Raw genomic sequence first — 20,913 nt, 5'->3', positions numbered from 1 at the left:
TTCAAACAAGTTGCACTAATAAGTCGTTGTGTGGTTGCCATGATGTATTCTAGTCTGAGAAATCCAAAAATGCTGGTCTTCTTCCGACAACAACTGCTCTGGTGAAATTCTTGAGAGAGTTCAATGGCCAAATGCCAGGAGGACAAGCTTATGAAATTTCAGATATAATGATTCTTGAAGAATCCATGAATTTTAATGCGCGGACTGCGTCCCTTTCTGTAAGTGATATTTGCCGTTTTTAAATGAATTTTTCTAGATCTAAGCTACTATATAATCTGGTACAATTATATGAAGCCTGAAGTAGAAGCTGGTTAACAAGTTATATATATTTTACTTTAGCAAGGGTTCTTGAACTTGTTAACTATCTTCTTTTTGAAATGGAAGCTAGTTAACAAGTTCAAGAACCCTTCCTAGCGAATTGAAATAGCTGCTATTTCAGGGTTCATATGACTGTAGCAGATTATATAGTAGTTTAAATACCTTTGATATAATATGATGCGTAAGTTTTTATTGATATTCTGGCATATGCTGTTATTTCACCTTTTATATGGTCTTGAGAGCCCTTGCTTGCACCTTTGAGTGTTAGATTTTCATTTATATGTTCATTGTAGCCTGTTCAATCATTTATAAAACAATAGTGCAACAGGGAACAATCTATTAGTTGACTGGCATCAATATGTCCAAAATTCCCCTCTTATTTATGGTCTTTTATTTCAGATATGCACATACATTTGATTGGGTCCAATATACCCAAATCTATGAAAGTCTGATCCAAAATTGTTTCTTCAATTAAAGGCTATGATATGGATGATTGGTCCTGTTACCACAAAAACTAGCAGCCTAGTGCAAAGCCTCACCAGGCAACCTAGATCTAGGGGCAACAAAGAGATCAGCCATCATTATCACCTTAGTGGCCTCTCTCCCGTTGTTTTGTGCTCGGATGTTATCCCCACAAGGGAGATTTCCCTAGCAAGGTTTAGAGGATAGATGACTTAGGGTTACTAAGACAAATGATTCTCTAAGGATCTTGCTAACAATATCACATAAAAAGATCTTCAATAAAGGAATGTTCAAGGGTGATAGGAGCTTAATGGTTATGGAAGAAGGTATTAGCAAAGCCGGGAGGCCAAGATCTATGTCACATGGTTCGAGTTCGAATTCGAGTTCGACAACGATTAAGTTTGATTCGAATTCAAATTTTCCGATCAAGTTCGAATGAGGTTCGGCATTAGGTTCAACTATACGTTTTTTAAAATATATATATATATATATATATTTATATATGTATCTATATATGACAAAATAATAGAAAATTCAATATCGATCCATAAACATACATGAAATAGGAAATTTAAAGACATTGCTTTCAGCAATGATTACCAACAGCCAATAAGCATAATAAGGAAATGAGAAACATGGAAATCCTTTGGATTTCAAATTAACGCCTCTTCTCAAACGCTTATCCTTTATACTAAATTAAAATAAGTTAAAATTGATCCAATGCTTTTTACTTATTTATATGACATTTATGTGTGCCTAGTTTCAGCAATGACTACAAACAGTCAATAAACAGAAAAAAGAAATGATAAGCATGGAAATCTGGCTTTCAAATTAACACCTCTTCTCAGATGAGCATTCTTTATACTAACTAAGTTAGGTTAAATTCGATTCAGTGTTTGTTACTTAATATATATGACATTTAGTTGTGCTTCTAGTTTCTGCTATATTGTAGCCTTGCGGCTGATATATCATTTTGGGTTTTGAATCACTTTTTTGGTGAATTTTTCACCTATGTCCAAAAGACCAATTCACCCTTCAATTTTTATCATTTCATTTCTAGCAGACTAGCAGTGAAGCGAGTAACAACCCGACAGTGAAGGGACTAGTTTCAACCTAGTTGTTGCAAAAGTAGCAGTTCAAAAGTGTTTATGAAACTTCGAAGAGTGCATTTGCTGCCTGCATGTCTGCAAAGTGCAAACTGCACAGTGCTATCAACTGAGAACTCTACAAACAAACACTCAGCCTCACTCAATACTCCCTTCCCAACAGTGTGTGCCAAAACGGTAGCCAGCCATCGTTTATAAAGAATTATTTAGCAGGAAGAGTTGCTAAAAAGCGGTATGCAGCCCCTGGTTTTTCTTCTAAACTGCCAAATAAAACTGTCAAGAAAACCATCGAACCTCAAAAAATTCGTTTAAGTTCGCGTTGAGGTTCGATTAGGTTCGTTGAGGTTCGATTAGGTTTGATGAAGTTCGATGAGGTTCGAGTTCGACTTGAGGTTCGAATTTCAGGTTCGGCGAACATGAACGAACTTCAATTTTTTTTTTCAGGTTCGCCGAATTTCGAACCTGAAGCTTCAGGTTCACCGAACCCTGTGACATAGGCCAAGATAAGATTTACAACTGTTCATGTACACTTTCACCCAACCCCAATAAACTAAGAAAAGGTTGTTATAAGTTAGGGTTTCAATGATGAGCAGTTGTACAGCATGCAAAACCATATAACAGCTAAGAAATAGCCTACAAAGGATAAGATCAACAAAGGCTTGAAGGCCATTAAAGAGGTAAGCAAGGGATAGGCCAACAAAAAGTTTTTTATGGCTGAAAATACAAAAAACATCAGCATATGCCATAAACCTAGATGCCAGCCCTAAATTTGACTATAAAACATGCAATAAATGATAGATTTTTGAGAGTGGAGATTTCCACAATTATTCATATTCCTTGTATCTTTTGGAGAAAATTGTTTAAATGTTACCTTGTCCGACATTTCAAGTGGACACTCCACCCATCATCAGGGACTAGAAAGCAAACATATGGTAAGCAAGAGAGCAGACCAAACCTATAAATAATAATAGCCTGGTGAGTGGATTAACAGTAACAAGGATGGAAAATACTAAATTAATTTATTAACAGTCAAATGAGATGGAGATAAATTATTAAATTAAATTATCAACGGACAAAAGATGAGGAAGTTAAATAATTAACTAAATGGTTAAAATAAATGGTCAAAGAAAGATTAAATAAGGTTAAAATAAAAGTAAAATTAATTGAAATTTATTTATTTATTTATTTATTATGATTGTTATTTTTTTTGGAGCAATATGAGATAATATTCTATTCTATTTTGAAATATATATTATATATTATTAAATGGTAAATCATATAAACATAAATTGATTTAATTATTTTTATATGGTTGATATTTTATTTTGATTTATGAATATATATATAATTTATTTATTTATTATTATGATAATTTGAATTTTATATAAACAAAAATAGATTTAAATATTATTATGTGGTAAATTATCTAGATTAAATGAATTAACCTTATTTATCTATGTCTAAATACATATTATAATAAGAGGTCTATAAAGGGGTTTATGAGTGAAATTAATAAGAGGGTAGGGGGTTTAGATATAGATTTTTTTTTTAATAAATTGTTCATTTAATTAAAGTATATATATATATTGAGTAAAATATAATGAAAGAATTAAAGAAAGAATGGGGGAGGGAGAAAATTTGAAGAGGAAAGGTGGAGGCGCGGGGGGTAGTTAAGATTTAAGGAGAGGGATGATAGGCTTCCAAGAGTGGATGAGTTTATAGCCATCTTCCCTATTGAAATTTTTGGGGTGCTTTTCAACTTCTAAGGCTCCCCTGATGACTAGAGAATTATGAAAAGGAATGTTGATTAGGATTTGAGCCTGGTCAAAGCAAATAAGGTGCTTGGTATTATAGGAGTGCTCAACAATGGAAGACTTAGCCACTCGGTGATGGTTGTTATCTGCAATGTGTTCCTTAAGGCGGACTATGACAAGGCGTCCCGTTTGGCCAATGTAAGACTTACCACATGAACAACGAATTTGGTAGACTCCTAATCCTTGCATGGGGTCAAACTTATCTTTGGCTGATCAGAATAACTGGCTAAGGGTTTTGTGGGGCTTGAAAATGGTATTAATGTTCTTTTTGGAAAGAATCTTGGCAATAACATCAGTGGTCCCTTTTATGTAAGGGAGAGAGACTTGGCCAACGTGCAGGGAGGAGATTGAGGGGTTGGATTTGGGTTGAGAAGCAGTTCAAAATGCTTTATGTATTTGAGAGTAAGAGTAGCCATTGGATTTAAAAGCCTGGATTAGGTGGGATTTTCCCGAGGGAAGGAACTAGGGATCAGAGATTTTAAGGGCATGGGAGATAAGGGTTTTAAGGACACCTGATTTCTGGGAAGGGTGATGGTGAGAATGGGCGTGAAGATAACGATCAGTATGGGTCTTTTTTCTATAAACTTGGTGGGTAAGGGAGCCATCAAAAAGCTTGGTGACAAGAACGTCGAACAGGGTAAATGTTTACACAGTTTTCTCTGAAAGATACATCCAAGGATAGATTTTGTTCTTTAAACATTAATTAATTCAATCCCTACCTAAAGGAAAATAACATATATATAAATGTTATTAAATGTAGATTTTGACTAAACTATAACTGTAGCTACCATGAAAAGGAGAAAAGATGCTCCACTTCTTGAGTTGATGCTCCAAACGAAATCGATTCGTTGCTTTTATATAGTGTTTCTGTGAGGTCGAATTCCCTTGATGAGGCTGACTTGGTGGAGGAGACCTAAAAGACCTATTTAACATTAAGATAAATTTCTTTCTTGATAAATGTAACCCAAGAAGAGTCTTTTACATATTGACAAAGAGGACTCTTGACATAAACCCTAAAAGCTTACAGTGGAGGCTTTGCCCTAAAAACCATTGACTCAAGCATGAAACCCATGCTTTAATAAGTCAATTTCTTTAATAATAAATTTTCTTTACCTTTCTTTTGACAAATACATTACATCATGACTCAAGTATGATTATGAAGACCGATACTAGTTACATTTTTCAAGACTCCCTCTTAACTAGGGAGGTATTCATAATTACATATTTACAGAGGTACATGGAAGATCTCAAATGATATACTCTATGAAGAGTCATAACACACGCAGTGCTACAAATTAGATACCTAACCAGGGTACTCTAATCGGGTGGGACTAAGGTGTGTTCCAAGCGTCAACCTCTATAGTTACCATCAGGCTTCCACTCTAACACCAACCTGTTAGTTTTTGTAGCGTCAGATGCATTCTAGCCACGAAATTTGGTGGAGAGGTTAGAATACATGTGTTCTCCAAAACCCAGAAATCATTTCTGGAAATTCCACCCAGAGACAACTTAATTAAAATAATTAATCGTTTTTTAATGTTTCCGAAGTCTAAACTTAGGAAATATGACTAATTGAAGGATATTAATTAAGTCATGGCGTGAATGTTTTAGAAACTCACACGGATCGACAGGGAAATAATTTGGGCCATCGATTATGTTTTAATATTGGCCGTTGGTGCTCCAACAAAAGATTATAAGAAGAAGTCGATGGGTAGATGGAAAATACACCAATGCAATTACTAAGTTGCCCAGGCAGATCGATTTTCTTAGTGGCTGAAGTTCAACAGAGGAGATAGAGCCAGTGGATGAGTTGCAGGGGAGAGAGAGAGAGCATCAACAGTGGTACTGAAAATGAAGGACGAATTCAGGAAGAGACAATATGAGGGGGCACGCAGAGCACTGCGTAGTCACTGCGCATAGGGTGACACAGAGACACCTGCGTATGGGCAGAGAGTCCATCTCGGGGTTAGGGAGTTGTCGTGGAGAGTGAGAAATTTGTTTCTAAATTTCTCTCAGTATTTTTCCTTTGTTTTGTTGTCCAAATTCTTGTACTTGAATTACTGCTGAAGAATTAATAAAGAAACCCTCATCTGCTGCACTGGTTTTCCCAAGATGGGTTTTTCCGGGGACAATTGTCCAAAAATAACTGTGTCAATATCTTTATGTGTGTGCTTGAATTTCTCTAATTTTCTAGCATTTATTTTATTTTGTATTATTTTATTTATGAAGGCTATAGTGTATATATTTTTGTATTTGCCATAGGAAACTGCAAATAATTTGTTTAATTAATTTAACAAATAGAAGAAATATTATCAGTTGTTGCAGTAGGATTCCGGATTTTGGAATTTTCACATGGTATCAAAGCGTAGATAGAAGTCAAAGCTCAGTTGAAGGAGGAAAGAGGAATTTTGAATCTCTGTGTAGACAGTAGTTCGAAACCCTCAGAGACAATGCAGTTCCTTTGGCTAGCCAAGGCAATTTTTGAGGAAAAATCTATTTCTCTGAGAGAGTCGACAAAGAATAAATTTTCTAGATCAAAGGTTACCAGAGGCAAAGGGAGCAGCAATGTTTTTTCTACAGAGTAGATTTCCGGCTGGGACGTAGTATTTTTGCAGCAGCAAAATCAGCGTTAGGAAGGAAAGGAGAAATAGCATAAAAAAATCATGGATAGAATCAACAGTCATGAAGCCTCAGAATTATCTTCCAGGTTGGAAGATGAGTTTGCGTGCTTGTCAGGTTCGGCATCATTTGGTGTCTAGTATATTGATAGTGGAGCTTCAACTCACATGACAAGATTCCGGATTTTGGAATTTTCACACGGTATCAGAGCGCAGATAGAAGTCAGAGAGCTCAGTTGCAGGAGGAAAGAGGAATTTTGAATCTCTGTGTAGACAGTAGTTCGAAACCCTCAGAGACAATGCAATTCCTTTGGCTAGCCAAGGCAATTTTTGAGGAAAAATCTATTTCTCTGAGAGAGTCGACAAAGAATAAATTTTCTAGATCAAAGGTTACCAGAGGCAGAGGGAGCAGCAATGTTTTTTCTACAGAGTAGATTTCCGGCTGGAACGCAGTATTTTTGCAGCAGCAAAATCAGCGTTAGGAAGGAAAGGAGAAATAGCATAAAAAAAATCATGGATAGAATCAACAGTCATGAAACCTCAGAATTATCTTCCAGGTTGGAAGATGAGTTTGCGTGCTTGTCAGGTTTGGCATCATTTGGTGTCTGGTATATTGATAGTGGAGCTTCAACTCACATGACAAGAGTTAGAGAGTATTTCTCTAGCTATCAAGAGGAGCAGGTGGACTTCCAGATCAGTATGGGAAACAAAACTAAATGTACTCTGGTAGGGAGAGGCACTATAGAATTTCAGACAGGAACCAGCACCAATGCTACTAATGTACTGCATGTGCTAAGATTGGGTATAAACCTAATTTCAATGTCCCAGTTACAGGACAAGGGGTACGATGTACACTTCGTGGGGAAGAAAGTATATGTCAAACACTCTAGCTAGAAGAAGGTGAGACAGATTGGAGCTTGAAGCTCGGAGCAACAGGTTATACAGGTTGCAGCTCGATTCTCTAATGGCACTAATAGGCAGTAATAATAGCAGTGAGAAGGAGTTGAACGAACTATGGCATAGGAGGATGGGACATTTACACCATGGAGCACTTAGGATGCTCAGAGAAACTGTAATGGGGGTTCCAGTTCTCAGCACAGAGCACGATGATGTGTGTAGAGGATGCATATTTGGGAAATATGCAAAAGCAACATTTCCTAGAAGTGATAGCAGAGCAAATGGCGTGTTGGGATTGATACACCCAGATATTTGTGACCCTGTCTCTACTAGATCTCTTGGCAGTGGCGAATATTTCATCACCTTTGTTGATGATCATTCCAGGAACACTTGGATCTATTTCTTAAAGACCAAAGATGAGGTCTTTGATCAGTTCAGAGAGTTCAAGGCTCTCGTAGAGAACGCGACAGGGAAAAAGATCAAGGTGCTACGATCAGATAATGGTGGAGAGTACACAGATAAAGACTTCACAAACTTCTGCACAAAGGAAGGCATCAAAAGAGAATGGACAGCTTTGTATAACCGTCAACAAAATGGAGTAATGGAGCGAAAGAACAGAACGATCGCTGGGGCAACAAAGGCTATGTTGTATGACCAGGATTTGCCTAGATTTTTATGGGTAGAGGCATGCAACACAGCAGTGTACATTCAAAACAGAACACCTCATAGAGCATTGGGGAAGAAAACGCCAGAGGGGGTCTTCACAGGAAAGAATCCTGAAGTAAGTTAGTTGAGGATATTCGGGAATGTGGCTTACTGCCACATACCAAATGAAAAGCACAGTAAATTGGATCAAACTACAGAGAAGGGGTTCCTCGTAGGGTATAGTGAGACCTCAAAAGCATACAAGATCTACATTCCTAGTAGTAGGAATATTGTAGTGAGGTGAGATGTAAAGTTCATGGAAGATAGAGCTTTCAGAAGATCTCGAGAAATGCTTGCAGGTGATCAGTCAACAAAAGTTTCGTTAGTCCAGCAGCAGGGACAGCAAGTGGGACAAGCAGGAGGATAGTCACAGGGATCGAGTACGGTGACCAATACCAGTATCTCCTCAAGGGTAGGAGATCTAGGGAGTTCTCAGCAGACGGAGCAATAGGAACAGGAGGAGGAACTGATTGAACCTCCCACCACCAGTGGTAGAGCCAGTAGGGAAGTGCGTCAGACCTTGAGGGACGCAGAGGAGTTTGTCAAAGCTCCTAGGACAAACAAGAGACAGCTCAGGTAACCTGACAGATATCAAGCCTTGGTAGCTTAGGTTGCAGAACCCTCCAGCTTTCATGAAGTCGCACAGCATCAGGTGTGGGTGGATGCCATGGTAGAAGGGTACAGTTCTATCATGACAAATGATGTCTGGGAGGTAGTGCCTAGACAAAAAGACAGATTAGTTGTAGGTTCCAGATGGATCTACAAGATCAAGTACGTTGCAGATGGCAACGTAGAGAAGTACAAGGCTAGATTCGTGGTGAAGGGGTATGCACAGAAGGAAGGGATAGACTATGAGGAGACCTTTGCCCCAATTTCCAGATATACCTCTATCAGATCCGTTATATTCCTAGCAGCACAAATGGGATGGGGGATTCACCAGATGGATGTCAAGATAGCATTCTTGAACGAGGTGATAGAAGAAGAGGTATATATGGAGCATCATGAGGGCTTCGAAACTCATGAGAAGCACACTCATGTATGCAAGTTGAAGAAAGCCCTATACGGGCTCAAATAGGGACCCAGAGTGTGGTATGGTCGAATTGACAATTATTTGTAGCAGTTTGGATTCATCAAGAGTGATGCAAATCCCAATCTCTACTATTTGATTGTGGAGAATGAGCCTCTCATTCTGGTTTTGTATGTAGATGACTTGTTTTTAACAGGGTCATTAGGGCTCATAAAGGACTGCAAAAGGAACCTTGAAGCAGAATTTGACATGAAGGATATGGGGTTGATGCACTACTTTCTAGGATTGGAAGTATGGCAAAAGAATGGCGAGATCTTCCTTGGGCAAGGGAGATATGCTACAGATATTCTAAAGAGATTCAGAATGCAAGATTGTTGACCAATGACGACGCCCATGATCACCAATTGGAAGAAGATAGATGCATCAGGGGACAAGGAAGTCGATCCCACCTTGTACAGACAACTCATTGGGTCGCTCATGTATCTATTTAACACTGGGCGAGACATTTGTTGCACTGTCAATACCCTTAGTCAGTTCATGGTAGAACCAAAAAGGGTACATTGGGCAACAGCTAGGCACATTCTTAGATATGTGCGTGGAACAACCGGATATGGGTTGAAATATACTTGAGGAGATGATATCAGATTATGCAAATTCACAAATGCAGATTGGGCAAGTAGTCCAGTGGACAGGAAAAGTACCTCTAGGTACTGCTTCAGTGTTGGATCAAGGATGGTCTCTTGGTGCAGCAGGAAGCAGAAGTTAGTAGCACTAAGCTCAACAAAAGCTGAATATATGCCAACCAGCACAGCTACGTGCGAAGCTATATGGCTTAGGAAGCTGCTCGTGAGTTTGTTCCGAAAGAAGATGGAAGAGACCAGTGTTTACTATGATAATTAGAGTTTCATAAAACTCTCTGAGAATCCATTATTTCATGATAGGTCAAAGCACATTGATATCAGATTTCATTTCATCAGAGACTGTGTTCAGTGTGGAGCAGTCCAACTGCAGTATGTTCTCACTGGAGATCAAGTAGCTGATATACTCACGAAAGCTCTAGGGAGAGCTAAGTTCATCCAATTCAAGGAACAGATGCGTATGGTGTATAACCTGTTTCAGTAGTAGAAATGGATGGATTCTCAGTTGCAGTAGTAGCAGATGAGAGGGAGTTGCAGTGCAAATGTAGTAGTTGACAGCGGTACAGCAGGGTCAGCAGCACAGATGCAGCACATATCAAAGTTGTACAATAGCTGGTGGCAGCAGCAACCAGACATCAGCAGTGTGACAGGAGGTGGTGTAGAGACATGGTGTTGCTTCAGTGGGTTGCAACGCTAGAACACATTCCTCGCTAACAGGGAGTGTTAGTTTTTGTAGCATCAGATGTGTTCTAGCCACGAAATTTGGTGGAGAGGTTAGAATACATGTATTCTCCAAAACCCAGAAATTGTTTTTGGAAATTCCACCTAACGACAACTTAATTAAAATAATTAATCGTTTTTTAATGTTGGAAATTCCACCTAACGACAACTTAATTAAAATTATTAATCGTTTTTTAATGTTTCCTAAGTCTAAACTTAGGAAATATGATTAATTAAAGGGTATTAATTATGTCATGGTGTGAATGTTCTAGAAACTCACACGGATCGACAGGGAAATAGTATGGGTCATCGATTATGTTTTGATCTTGGTCATTGGTGCTCCAACAGAGGATTATAAGAAGTCGATGGGTAGATGGAGAATACACCAATGCAGTTACTCAGTTGCCCAGGCAAATCGATTTCCTCAGTGGTTGAAGTTTAGCAGAGGAGATAGAGAAAGTGGGTGAGTTGCAGGGGAGACAGACAGGGCATCAGGAGTGGTCCGGAAAGTGTAGGACGAATTCAGGAAGAGACAGTGTGAGGGGAGACGCAGAGCACTGCACAGAGGGTGACGCAGAGACACCTGCGTATGAGCAGAGGGCCCATCTCGGGTCAGGGAGTCATTATGGAGAGTGAGAAATTTGTTTCTAAATTTCTCTTAGTATTTTTCCTTTGTTTCGTTGTCTGAACTCTTGTACTTGAATTACTGCTAAAGAATTAATAAAGAAACCCTCATCTGCTACATCGGTTTTCCCAAGTTGGGTTTTTCCAGGGACAATTGTCCAAAAATAACTGTGTCAATATCTTTGTGTGTGCTAGAATTTCTCTAATTTTCCAACATTTATTTTCTTTCGCAGTATTTTACTTGTGAAGGCTGCAGTGTATATATTTCGATATTTGTCATTGGAAACTGCAAATAATTTGTTTAATTAATTTAACAAATAGAAGAAATATTATCGGTTGCTGCAGTAGCATTCCGGATTTTGGAATTTTCACACAACCCAGGAATCTAGGTGTGTATCCAAGGTCAGAGCTCTATTACCAACGCCACCATTCCTACTTCGAGATCTAGACATCAACACATAGGTCGACCAAATGTCCTCTCAAGCATCTTGTTGCCACAAGATGTTTCATCTCTCCTTATTAACTAAATCAGATATATGTATCCATCAATCCCAGCATGCTTCAAATGTTCAACCTTTTTACAGAGAGATCCAGCACAATCACAACCCCAATCAGTAATAAACTTTCAAATATATACAAGTAAACACAAACCTTCAAGGTCCGCAATCATCCTGATGCTACTTATAACATCATCAAGTTATCCATGTACAACTTGTCGAAAGCTTTCTCCTTCGATAGCACCAAATACAACCTCAGTACTTCTCAAGTCTTTTTCAGGAACATCCATCTGTAGTTTCATTCTTTCTTTGAGGTATTCATTATGATTGTTATAATATGCCCTCCCTCTCAACTGGGGAGATATACCTTTTCTTTTATCCAAGCTCCCCCTTAGCTTAGGGAGATCAACAACTTCTTTTATAACATCAAAGGAAATTCAACCTTTCAATGCTTCATTCTTTATCATGGCATCAAGGTCATCTTGATCATCATCATTCTTATAGCTTCCTTCATCATGCTCATCATTATGAACATCTTCAATTACGAACATCTTCAACATCTTGATATACGAAAGCATGTACAACCAATACAAATATACGAAAGCATGTAGTCAATCAAAATCATGTCATTACAATGGAAGCATCAAAGCATTCAAACTTTAGACATCAAACCCCTAAACCTGGTTAGGTTTATAATTAGCAAAGCTTACATCTTTTTACATACTAGACCTCAACTTCTTGCTAGGGTTTTGTCATAAACCCTAGACTCCATCTTTGAGACACAAAGCCTTAGATTCAATTAAATAACAATCCAATCATAGTACTATACATCTAAGGTTTCAACAATATGTTTTTAGAATTACATGTCAGACTCTACTAGGGTTTGTTGCAAACCCTAGATTTTCATCATCAAAGCTAAATTATATCAATAATCGAAAACAATATCATCATGTCCTAGAATATCAATCTCCACTAAGGTTTTTGTTACAGACCCTAGATTTCACAAACTAAACATGAGTATCAACAATTAAGTTAGCATACTCGCATATACATATCTAGGATTTCAAAAACATGCACTAGCATTTCATAACAATATCTTCTAATTAAACCCAAGATTAATACATCGAACAATTCAGGCTAGGGTTTCGATCAAACTGACAAATATATACCTAGGGTTTCATTCCTAGGATCTTACTATAACTATTACAAGGGTTTTGCTTATAAACCCTAATTTGCTAAACCCTAAAGATTTAGGGTTTCATTTAGATATTAACAACAAACCCTAAAGGACTATGGTTCTTACCATAACATTATCAAAACCCTAAACTTCAAAATAATAGGATTTCTAGACTTCATCGACAATCCCTAAGTAGTCTAGGGTTTCATTATTAACATTGGCATACCCTTATCAACAAGAGATTAGGGTTTTACAGTGAACCTTAAGGGTTAGGGTTTCACAAGAATAGTTAAATGACAATAGATAGTATAAAAAGGGTAGATTTAATCTAATGATTAATCACCCTAACAAGAATCTTTAAGATTTAAAACCCTAGACATAACAATGTTAGTAATGTAAAGCAAATTTCAAAAGAAGAATGATCATGCCTTTTATATGAAAAGAACCTCGTAACAAAACTTGTAATCTAAGACATACCTTGAATTGTTCTTTAACAAGCCTTGTAGGACTTCTTTTCTTAAAGGGCTTCCTTTGCAACAGGACTTCTTTCATGATTCAAGTCTTTCCTTTGAAGTCTTCTCCATAACCTTTATGCATTCTGCAAGCTTTCCTAACCACGGAAAATTATAAAGAAAAGGTTATTAGTATACAATACAAAGAAATGTCAATGTGAGGAGGAAACCAAACATAAAAGAGGAAACAAGGAACAAGATACTTATCTTTTGGTAAAATGGTGAAGGCTCCCTCTTAAACCAATCTTTCTGAGGGATACCTACAACTTAAACAATTCAAAAAGTTCTAACAAGATATATCTATGAACTCTAGAAATCAAAACATAAAAGAAAACTTAAAATAGTAGACTAAGAAGGATATGTAAGAGGAGACTTAATAGTATAAGTCTTTGACTTCATATTCTTTAGTCTTGTTTTCCTTTGGTGGAGCTCCATCAGCGACATTCACATGTTCTCTTTCTCTCTTCTTATTCCTTGGATTTTTAGGACAATGACTTTTGTAATGACCCATCTTATGACAATTGTGGCATTCAATCTTGGATAGGTCAACTTTCTTCCTAGGTCCTTTAAACTTCTTGAATACACCCTTCTTCTTGTGTTGAGCAGTGTAGGCATTTGAAACGTTGTCTTTTTCATCCTCCTTTTTGTCACTTACTAGTGAGATGCGGGTTTCTTCTTGACTGCATGCATTCCACATTTTTTCAAAGGTAGGTGTGTCTTTCTAACTGCTAATTCCTATGCAAAAGCACTCCAAGATTTTGGTAGACCTAGTAGAGCAGCAATCACGAGTTCCTTTTATGGTACAACTTCATCTATAGCTCAAAGTTCATCTCTTGTCCTAGAGATCCTTACAAAGTATGATGAAACAGTATCATATTTCATCATCTTAATAATTCTTAGCTCATTCTTGAGACTAGCTATCTGACCAATATTATTGATGGTGAACAACTTTGAGAGGGCTTCATACATTTCTTGAGGAGAATCTATGCTGGATATGTATGGGATTAGATTTTCCTTTACTCCATCTACTATTAGATTCATGGCAAGATGTCAGTTCCCCTGAACTTCTCCTTTCCTGCATCATTTGTAGGTTTCTTGACTTTTCCTTGAATGAGATCCAAAACTTTATGCTTAGTGAGAATAAGATCTATCATCTTCTTCCATGCCCTGTAGTTGGAGGCTCCTTCTAGCTTGTTTTTTATCTTCATTGTGGTTGACATAATCTCTATAGATAGTAGGCTTCTCTTCTTATATGACCCTTTCCTTCTTCCTTAACGTTTCTTTCAATTGACCTTAAAGCTGCCTTTTTCCTTCCTTCTTTACCTTATAGCTCTGATACCATGTTAGAAAATAAAAAAGGCAGAAAGATTATTTTATGTTGATAACTACTTGTGATATTCTTGTAGTTTTATTATCTTCTCTTTATGTTCTTCTTTTATCTTAGTTTCGTCAAGAAATCATCAAAACCAAACATGTAGATCAACAACACTAGATGTAGGCACTCAGCCAAGGCTAAAACCTCTCTCTATGGGAAAACTCATTCAAATGCTTCCATTTATCAAATTGCGATAGACCAAGACCTTAGATCTTAACAAAAGACCTTTCTCCTCCACCAAGTCAACCTTCCAATATGATTCAACAAACTTCAGTAGTCCCTTCTTGTCTAGCAGCTACAGCCCAAGAACAACCCATAATTTCACCCTCGACTACTCCAGAACTTTGGCCTGGCAATAATCTAGCAACTTGCCTGTCTGAGACAAGGAGAGAGAAAATTTGACTTCCTTTTGCTTGACAAAGTCTTCCTTCTTCTTCACTAGGGTTTTATGGCTCTTCCTTGAACTTCGCACCCTTTTCCTGCCTCCAGCAACTACGGATCAAACTTCTTGAGTTGATGCTCCAAATAAGGTCGAATTGTTGTCTTTATATAGTGTTTGTGTGAGGTTGAATTCCCTTGATGACGTCGACTTGTCCTTTTTCGAGGCTGAGTGTTGAGAAATCTAGGGCAAAAGAATAAGGATGATTTCTCTTTCTTTGATAACTGCTTGTGATGTATTTTTAGTTAACTTGATTAGATTTTTATTACGCTTGCTTATTATTAGTGTTCTTTATCATCAAACAGCTACCAAACAATAAAATCAAAGAGACAATAGGACACAAGATGTAGGTGATCAGCCAGGGCCAAAACCTCTCCAAGACTGAGAGGAAAACCCATGAGAATTCTTCCACTTATAGAAACTTCAATTGACGAATTCCAAGACCTAGACCCTTGACCAACAACCCTCCATGACCAAGACAATGCTTCCTCCGATGAACTTCTTCTTCTTCAAGTCAACGCTAGTCAAACTTGTGCCACAGCTTCAAATTTTGGCCCTAACTCAATTTCGGCTAGCTATTGTAGACCCGCAATTTTTGGCTCCTTTTGCAAAAACCCTAGGTCACACGTGTGGCTGCAATATGGACAGATCTCCCTCGTTTTGACATCGCTTGACCTTGATTTCCTTTCTTGACAATTGGGCTTGCTAAATAGCCCCTCTTTTGTCCACAACTTCAGCTCTTGTGTGGTGACTGCAACTCGATATTTTCTATTGCAAGACGACATCCTTACCTTCGCATGTGTGGAGTAATTTAGCCCAAAACATATCAGAATTACTTCGATTTTCTTCTTCTTTTGAATCTTCTTCTCTTCGCTCCTTTAAGGTCTTATTTCTTGCCCTAGATCGGACTTCTTGTTGGTTGATGAGTGTATCCTTGAATGAGGTCGAGTGCCCCTTTATATAGGCTTCTCAACTTGTCCAATAGGCCGACATGTCTTCTTAGGTAAGTCAACTTGATCATAAGCACTTGACAAGGCCTTCGAAGGTTATTTGACTTGAATTTGACTTAAATAATTTTTCTTACATTATGTAACATGCCCAGGAAGGGTTACTCATACATGACAATGACCCTTTTGACTTTATAGACTCAATGACAAATCCTAGAAGCTCTCAATGGAAGCTTGACCTAAAATAAATTTCCCTTGAGCATGAAACCCATGCCTCAAGCACAATAATAATAAATTTATTTTTCTCTTTTCATTGAATACATAAAAACATATGTCATTATGAAGACCGAACCTAGTTACGTATTTCAACACTCCCTCTTAATTAGGGAGGTTATTCATAATCCATACAAGGTACTTGGACATCCTCAATCTGAAGAATTCTCGTAAGAAGAGTCTGATTGGTAACCCATCTGTATAGCATCATATCATCCAAAATTGTCATATAGCAAGGCCTTGACTAACAGTTTTGTCTCTCCACAAGATCAGAGCACAATGCTGGCGAGACCAATGATTTATAGACACCCTCATCATTGTCTCTCTCAGAACATACCCCACTCGGGTTCACTTAGAGTATGTCCCATCAGGGCTATTCTTATCTTGGATTTTCAGTGCTCAAAGAATATCGGTCCTCTACGACTACCCTTATCTTGGATTCCCTATTACATCCTCAAAGAGTATCGAATGTCAAATGCTTACCCAATCCTCCATTCTATCTTCTCAAGTGAAGACAAGAATGATGTGTTTATCTCTCCCTCTCAACTACGGAGCAGATTCCCATTCTAATGAAGGAATGTACCCATTCATATATAAGGAATGTACCCAATCTCCCTCTTAGCTTAGGGACTTGCTTCCAAGCTCCCTCTTAATTAGGGACCTATTTCTAGCAGCAGCTCTTTCTTCTTTGGTGGAGAATATGGGTCAATCAGCTACTTGAAGAGCTCCTCCATTCAATGTCATGAACTTCTTTCTCATCATACAGGAGTCTTCATCTTTGCGGGTCGTCTTCGTAGGGCACAGACCATCCACACTTTCATTTATGAATCTTGCCAGTCATGCAATCCTTCATTTCGTTGGAAAGTGATTCATTAGTCCATATTTGGCCCTCCTTCATGCCTTGCTACTTTCTTCATGTCATATTTTCTTCAGAATCTTTCATCCCACCATATGCATTAGAGGAAATTTCATGGTAAAAGTGCCCATGAAATTTTGATGTAATTTCCATGCCATAATATGTAAACCAATCAAAATCCTTTAAATTTAAAAAGCGGTACATGTCCTAAATAATTTAAATTGTTTTATTTGGGTATCTGTAAAATATTTTATTATTAATTTGGATATTGGTGAAATATTTTATTATTAATTTAGGTATTCGTGAAATATTTTATTAATGTTATTTACCTACCTTACCCATATGAATTAGAATATTGAAAAATTTATTAATGCAATGTAAATCCTGATATTAGTGAAAAAATATAAATTAAAAATGTGGGCCCATTTGACATTAATAACCATGCCCCAGAAAAACACCAAAAAAATAGTTAAATGTAAAATATATGTAGACAGTTAAATATAAAATAGTTAAATAGTTAAAAAGTAGTCAATTATAAAATATAAAATAGTTAAAAAGCATATTCCAAAAAGGACAAATTACTGGATTCCGGCCAAAAATATAGAATATATAGTTAAATAGTTAAATATAATTAAATATAAAATAGTTAAATAGTTAAAAAACATATTCTAGAAAAGACAAATTACCGGATTCTGGTAAAAAAATATATTCCGAGTGAAATTGTGGCTTTAGTAGACAATGTCGTTAAAAAAACACAAAAAAAATAGTTAAATATAAAATATAAATATAGGTAGTTAAATTTAAATATATAGACAGTTACTTTAATAAAAGTGCCATATATTGAGGGATTTCGATAAAAGTAAAAAAATTAGAAATAATATATTAAATTTTTTTATTAAATCTCGTGCTAATAAATATTGTGGAACATAGATAAAAGTAAAGTAATATTAAAAAATTGTCTACATGGCATTTTTTATTAATTTCTTGATTTTTCCTTAGGAGGCCACTTTTAGGTTGAAATTTCCTCTAATAAGTATCAGATGTAGATGACATCTAAAGATATTTCCTTGGTAGCCCTACATTAGCCCATCCAGATATCGTTCAAAAGTAGAAAATGAACATTAAATGAAAATTACCTCTGTTATGGTCCTTTTATCATGACATCTACTTGTGTAAGTCAAAAAGTGTCATAGTCCTCCTCTAAGAACAAGTCGGCCCGCAAGAAGACAAGTTGGCCTCATGAAGGGTTATTCGACCCCCACAAGAAGCCTATATATAAGAGGCACTTGACCTCATTAGAAGGGTATCCAAGATCATCCAAGAAACTCGCATAAGGACAAGAAAAGAAGCCTTATAGCCAGTGAAGAAGAGGAGAACAAGAAGGAAGATAAATCAAAGTTTTGAAGGATTGTTTTAGAGTTGAATCTCCCACACATGCGAAGGATCTAGGGAAAATTTTGTTGCTGCTAGAAGAAGATTGCAGTCATCTTAAGAATTCGAAATTTGGGATCATAAGGAGCAAGTTTGAAGGTCGAGTTACTAGGGAGAAAAGAAGGCCCTAAGCGAAGGAGAAAAGAGACCTATTCTACCATATTCCAAACACATGTGCGAGCTAGGGTTTTTGTAGATAGGCCGAAAATTGCAGTCATAAATTGCAAGTCTGAAATTGAGGTCGAAGGAGAAGTTGCAACAGTTGTGAAGAAAGTTTGACTTGGGTTGACTTTGTGAGAAGCAAGTTCATCAAGGAGAAGTTTGACTTGGTCTTGGAGGGGCCTTGGTCTTGGGTCTTAGGTCTTGGAATTCGTCATTTGAAGATTCTATAAGAAGAGAAGAATTCTTGTGGGTTTTCCTCTTAAGAGGAGAGGTTTTCGCCCTGGCTAGCAGCCTATATTTTGTGTCCCCTTGTCTCATTGATCTTCATAGTTTGGTAGTTGTTTCATGATAATAACACAACAAAAATCAAGTGAAAGAAGTTAATTACAAGTACATCAAGTTAAGTAAAAGAACATCACAAGCAATTATCAAAGCAAGAGAAATCACCCTAATCTAGCTGCCCTTGATTTCTCAACACTCTTCTCTAATACTTCAACATTTCTTTGAGTGAACAACACCTTGATTGTTCACACCCCACTATATCTTTCAATTAGACAAGGGTGCCCTCGTGCCCCTTGTTTATATGTCTTAGCTGCTCGTGCCCTATGGCACTTATTAAAGTCAACTAGGATACAAGGAAGAACTAGAGCTATCCCGTTTGGATGGGTTTGAAATGGTTAATCGTCATTTTTTTATGACTTTCTTCTCATGATTTTGTGGGTTCAATGCAGGCTACTAGTGGTTACTTGGACATTTTTTCAATGCTTTGGTGTAGTGGTCAATGAATGGAAAACCAACTGTTGGTTGGACTTCATCATCCACCAACTTGGTTGTCATTTTCATGGAATTGGGTCAAGCCTGGGGTGAATATTCGATATCTAAGGATTTTGTTCGGTACTGGTCCTTTAGTTGTTTATATATGGAACTCGTGCCTATAATAGCTACAAGCCAAGCTTCTCATCTAATAGTACAATATCTTCCCTTTGCACCCAACTACATCTCTTTGTTAGACAAGAGTGCTCTCTTTTCCAATATTTATATATTTTAGTCATTGATACCTTGGGGTACTTGTTGGAGTCAGCTAGGATACAAGGAAGGATACAAGGAGTTTCTCTTTCAGATGGGTGTGAAATGGTTAGTCACCATTTTATTGATATTTCTCCTCTCTCGGTCCATTTGGATCAGAATTTGGCAATGGCTACTAGGTGTTGGTTGGACACCTTTTGCAATGTTGCAGGAACAATTATTAGTGAATGGAAAAACAATTATTGGTTGGTTGGGTTGTTAATTTTTCAATGTCCTATGTTGTAACAATCACTTTTAACAATTTCTTCTTTCAATAGCAATCACTTTTCCAATTAGATTTCAGTCACCCAATGACAGTAAGCAATTGTAGATAGAACAATAAACAATATGCACAGTAGAAGACATCCAAGATCAATGAGACAGAGATTTAGGTCAAAGACTAGGGAAAAACCCCACAAGGGGGAAAAGCCAACTAGATTCTTCTTCTATTAGATGTTCTTCAAATGTTCAGCAGAGATACATAGTCCAAGTACATCCAACAACTAGTCAAAGCTCAAAACCTTGTCTCTCAAGTCAGCCAATCCAATAACCAATCAAGTATGAGACAAAAGTCAAATCTAGTTAAATAACAATTTTACAATTTTCCACCCCTATCAAAGTCAAAGACAACAACAGTCAACTCATATTTAACCAGTCAAAGTCAACAGTTAAATCTGCTCCAAAAAGTTTAGTCAAGTAGTCAAAGAATGCGACCTATTTTGTTTAGTCAAAACTATCCAAAAATTATGCTCACAAATCGGTCAAATTCAACAGTTTGACTTGCAAAAACCCTAGCCTCACATCTACAGTCAACACTGGTCAAAGTGTCTGAAAAGGTTTGGTCAAAATCCCAATCAAATCTGCCTTCCAAAACATATCCAAAACCTGTCAAACGAAGTCAAAATTATCCTCAATTCAACGCTGGTCAAACAATCCTGAAACAAAAAGTCAATGCTAGTCAACAAAATTCGTCCTCCTTTCCCATGTGTGAAGTCAACTTGAGGTATTTCAAAGATGTATGAACCAAATGATGAGAGATTTGTGATGTGATGCCTCTAAGTAATGCCAAGTGATATGTATTTATATGTGGTCTTGGGGGTCGAATTTCTCCTTTAGGTTGACTTGTACTTTTTGAGGTGACATGGACCAACATTAAAAATAATTTGTTCCCATGTGCAAATTTAATTTTTCCAAGGGAAAGTGGGGTATCCTTAGGGTTTGTTGTATTAGAATATTCATATTTAGTATTT

The 20,913-nt window shown here is 37.1% G+C and overlaps 1 protein-coding gene across 6 annotated transcripts in view; it reads left to right on the top strand.

The window, feature by feature from the left end:
• Positions 1 to 20,913, top strand: part of LOC149150362 (P-loop containing nucleoside triphosphate hydrolases superfamily protein) — a 310,706-nt gene that overhangs the window by 234,956 nt on the left and 54,837 nt on the right. For 3 of the 6 annotated variants that reach the window (XM_089440465.1, XM_089440463.1, XM_089440466.1), the window contains one exon: positions 54 to 218. The exons of 2 other annotated variants lie outside the window; for them this stretch is intronic. In XM_089440465.1, coding sequence (XP_089296591.1) covers positions 54 to 218 — 165 coding nt within the window. Of the gene's footprint in view, positions 1 to 53; positions 219 to 20,913 lie in introns of those variants that run through there. One more of the 6 variants, XR_016262805.1, reaches the window with a different exon arrangement.

The sequence above is a fragment of the Pinus tabuliformis genome, chromosome 9 (genome assembly GCF_031772625.1).
Source record: "Pinus tabuliformis cultivar Carrire ecotype Pingquan chromosome 9, CPIR1, whole genome shotgun sequence".
Lineage (NCBI taxonomy): Eukaryota > Viridiplantae > Streptophyta > Pinopsida > Pinales > Pinaceae > Pinus > Pinus tabuliformis.
This window is presented reverse-complemented; position numbering and strand designations above follow the sequence as displayed.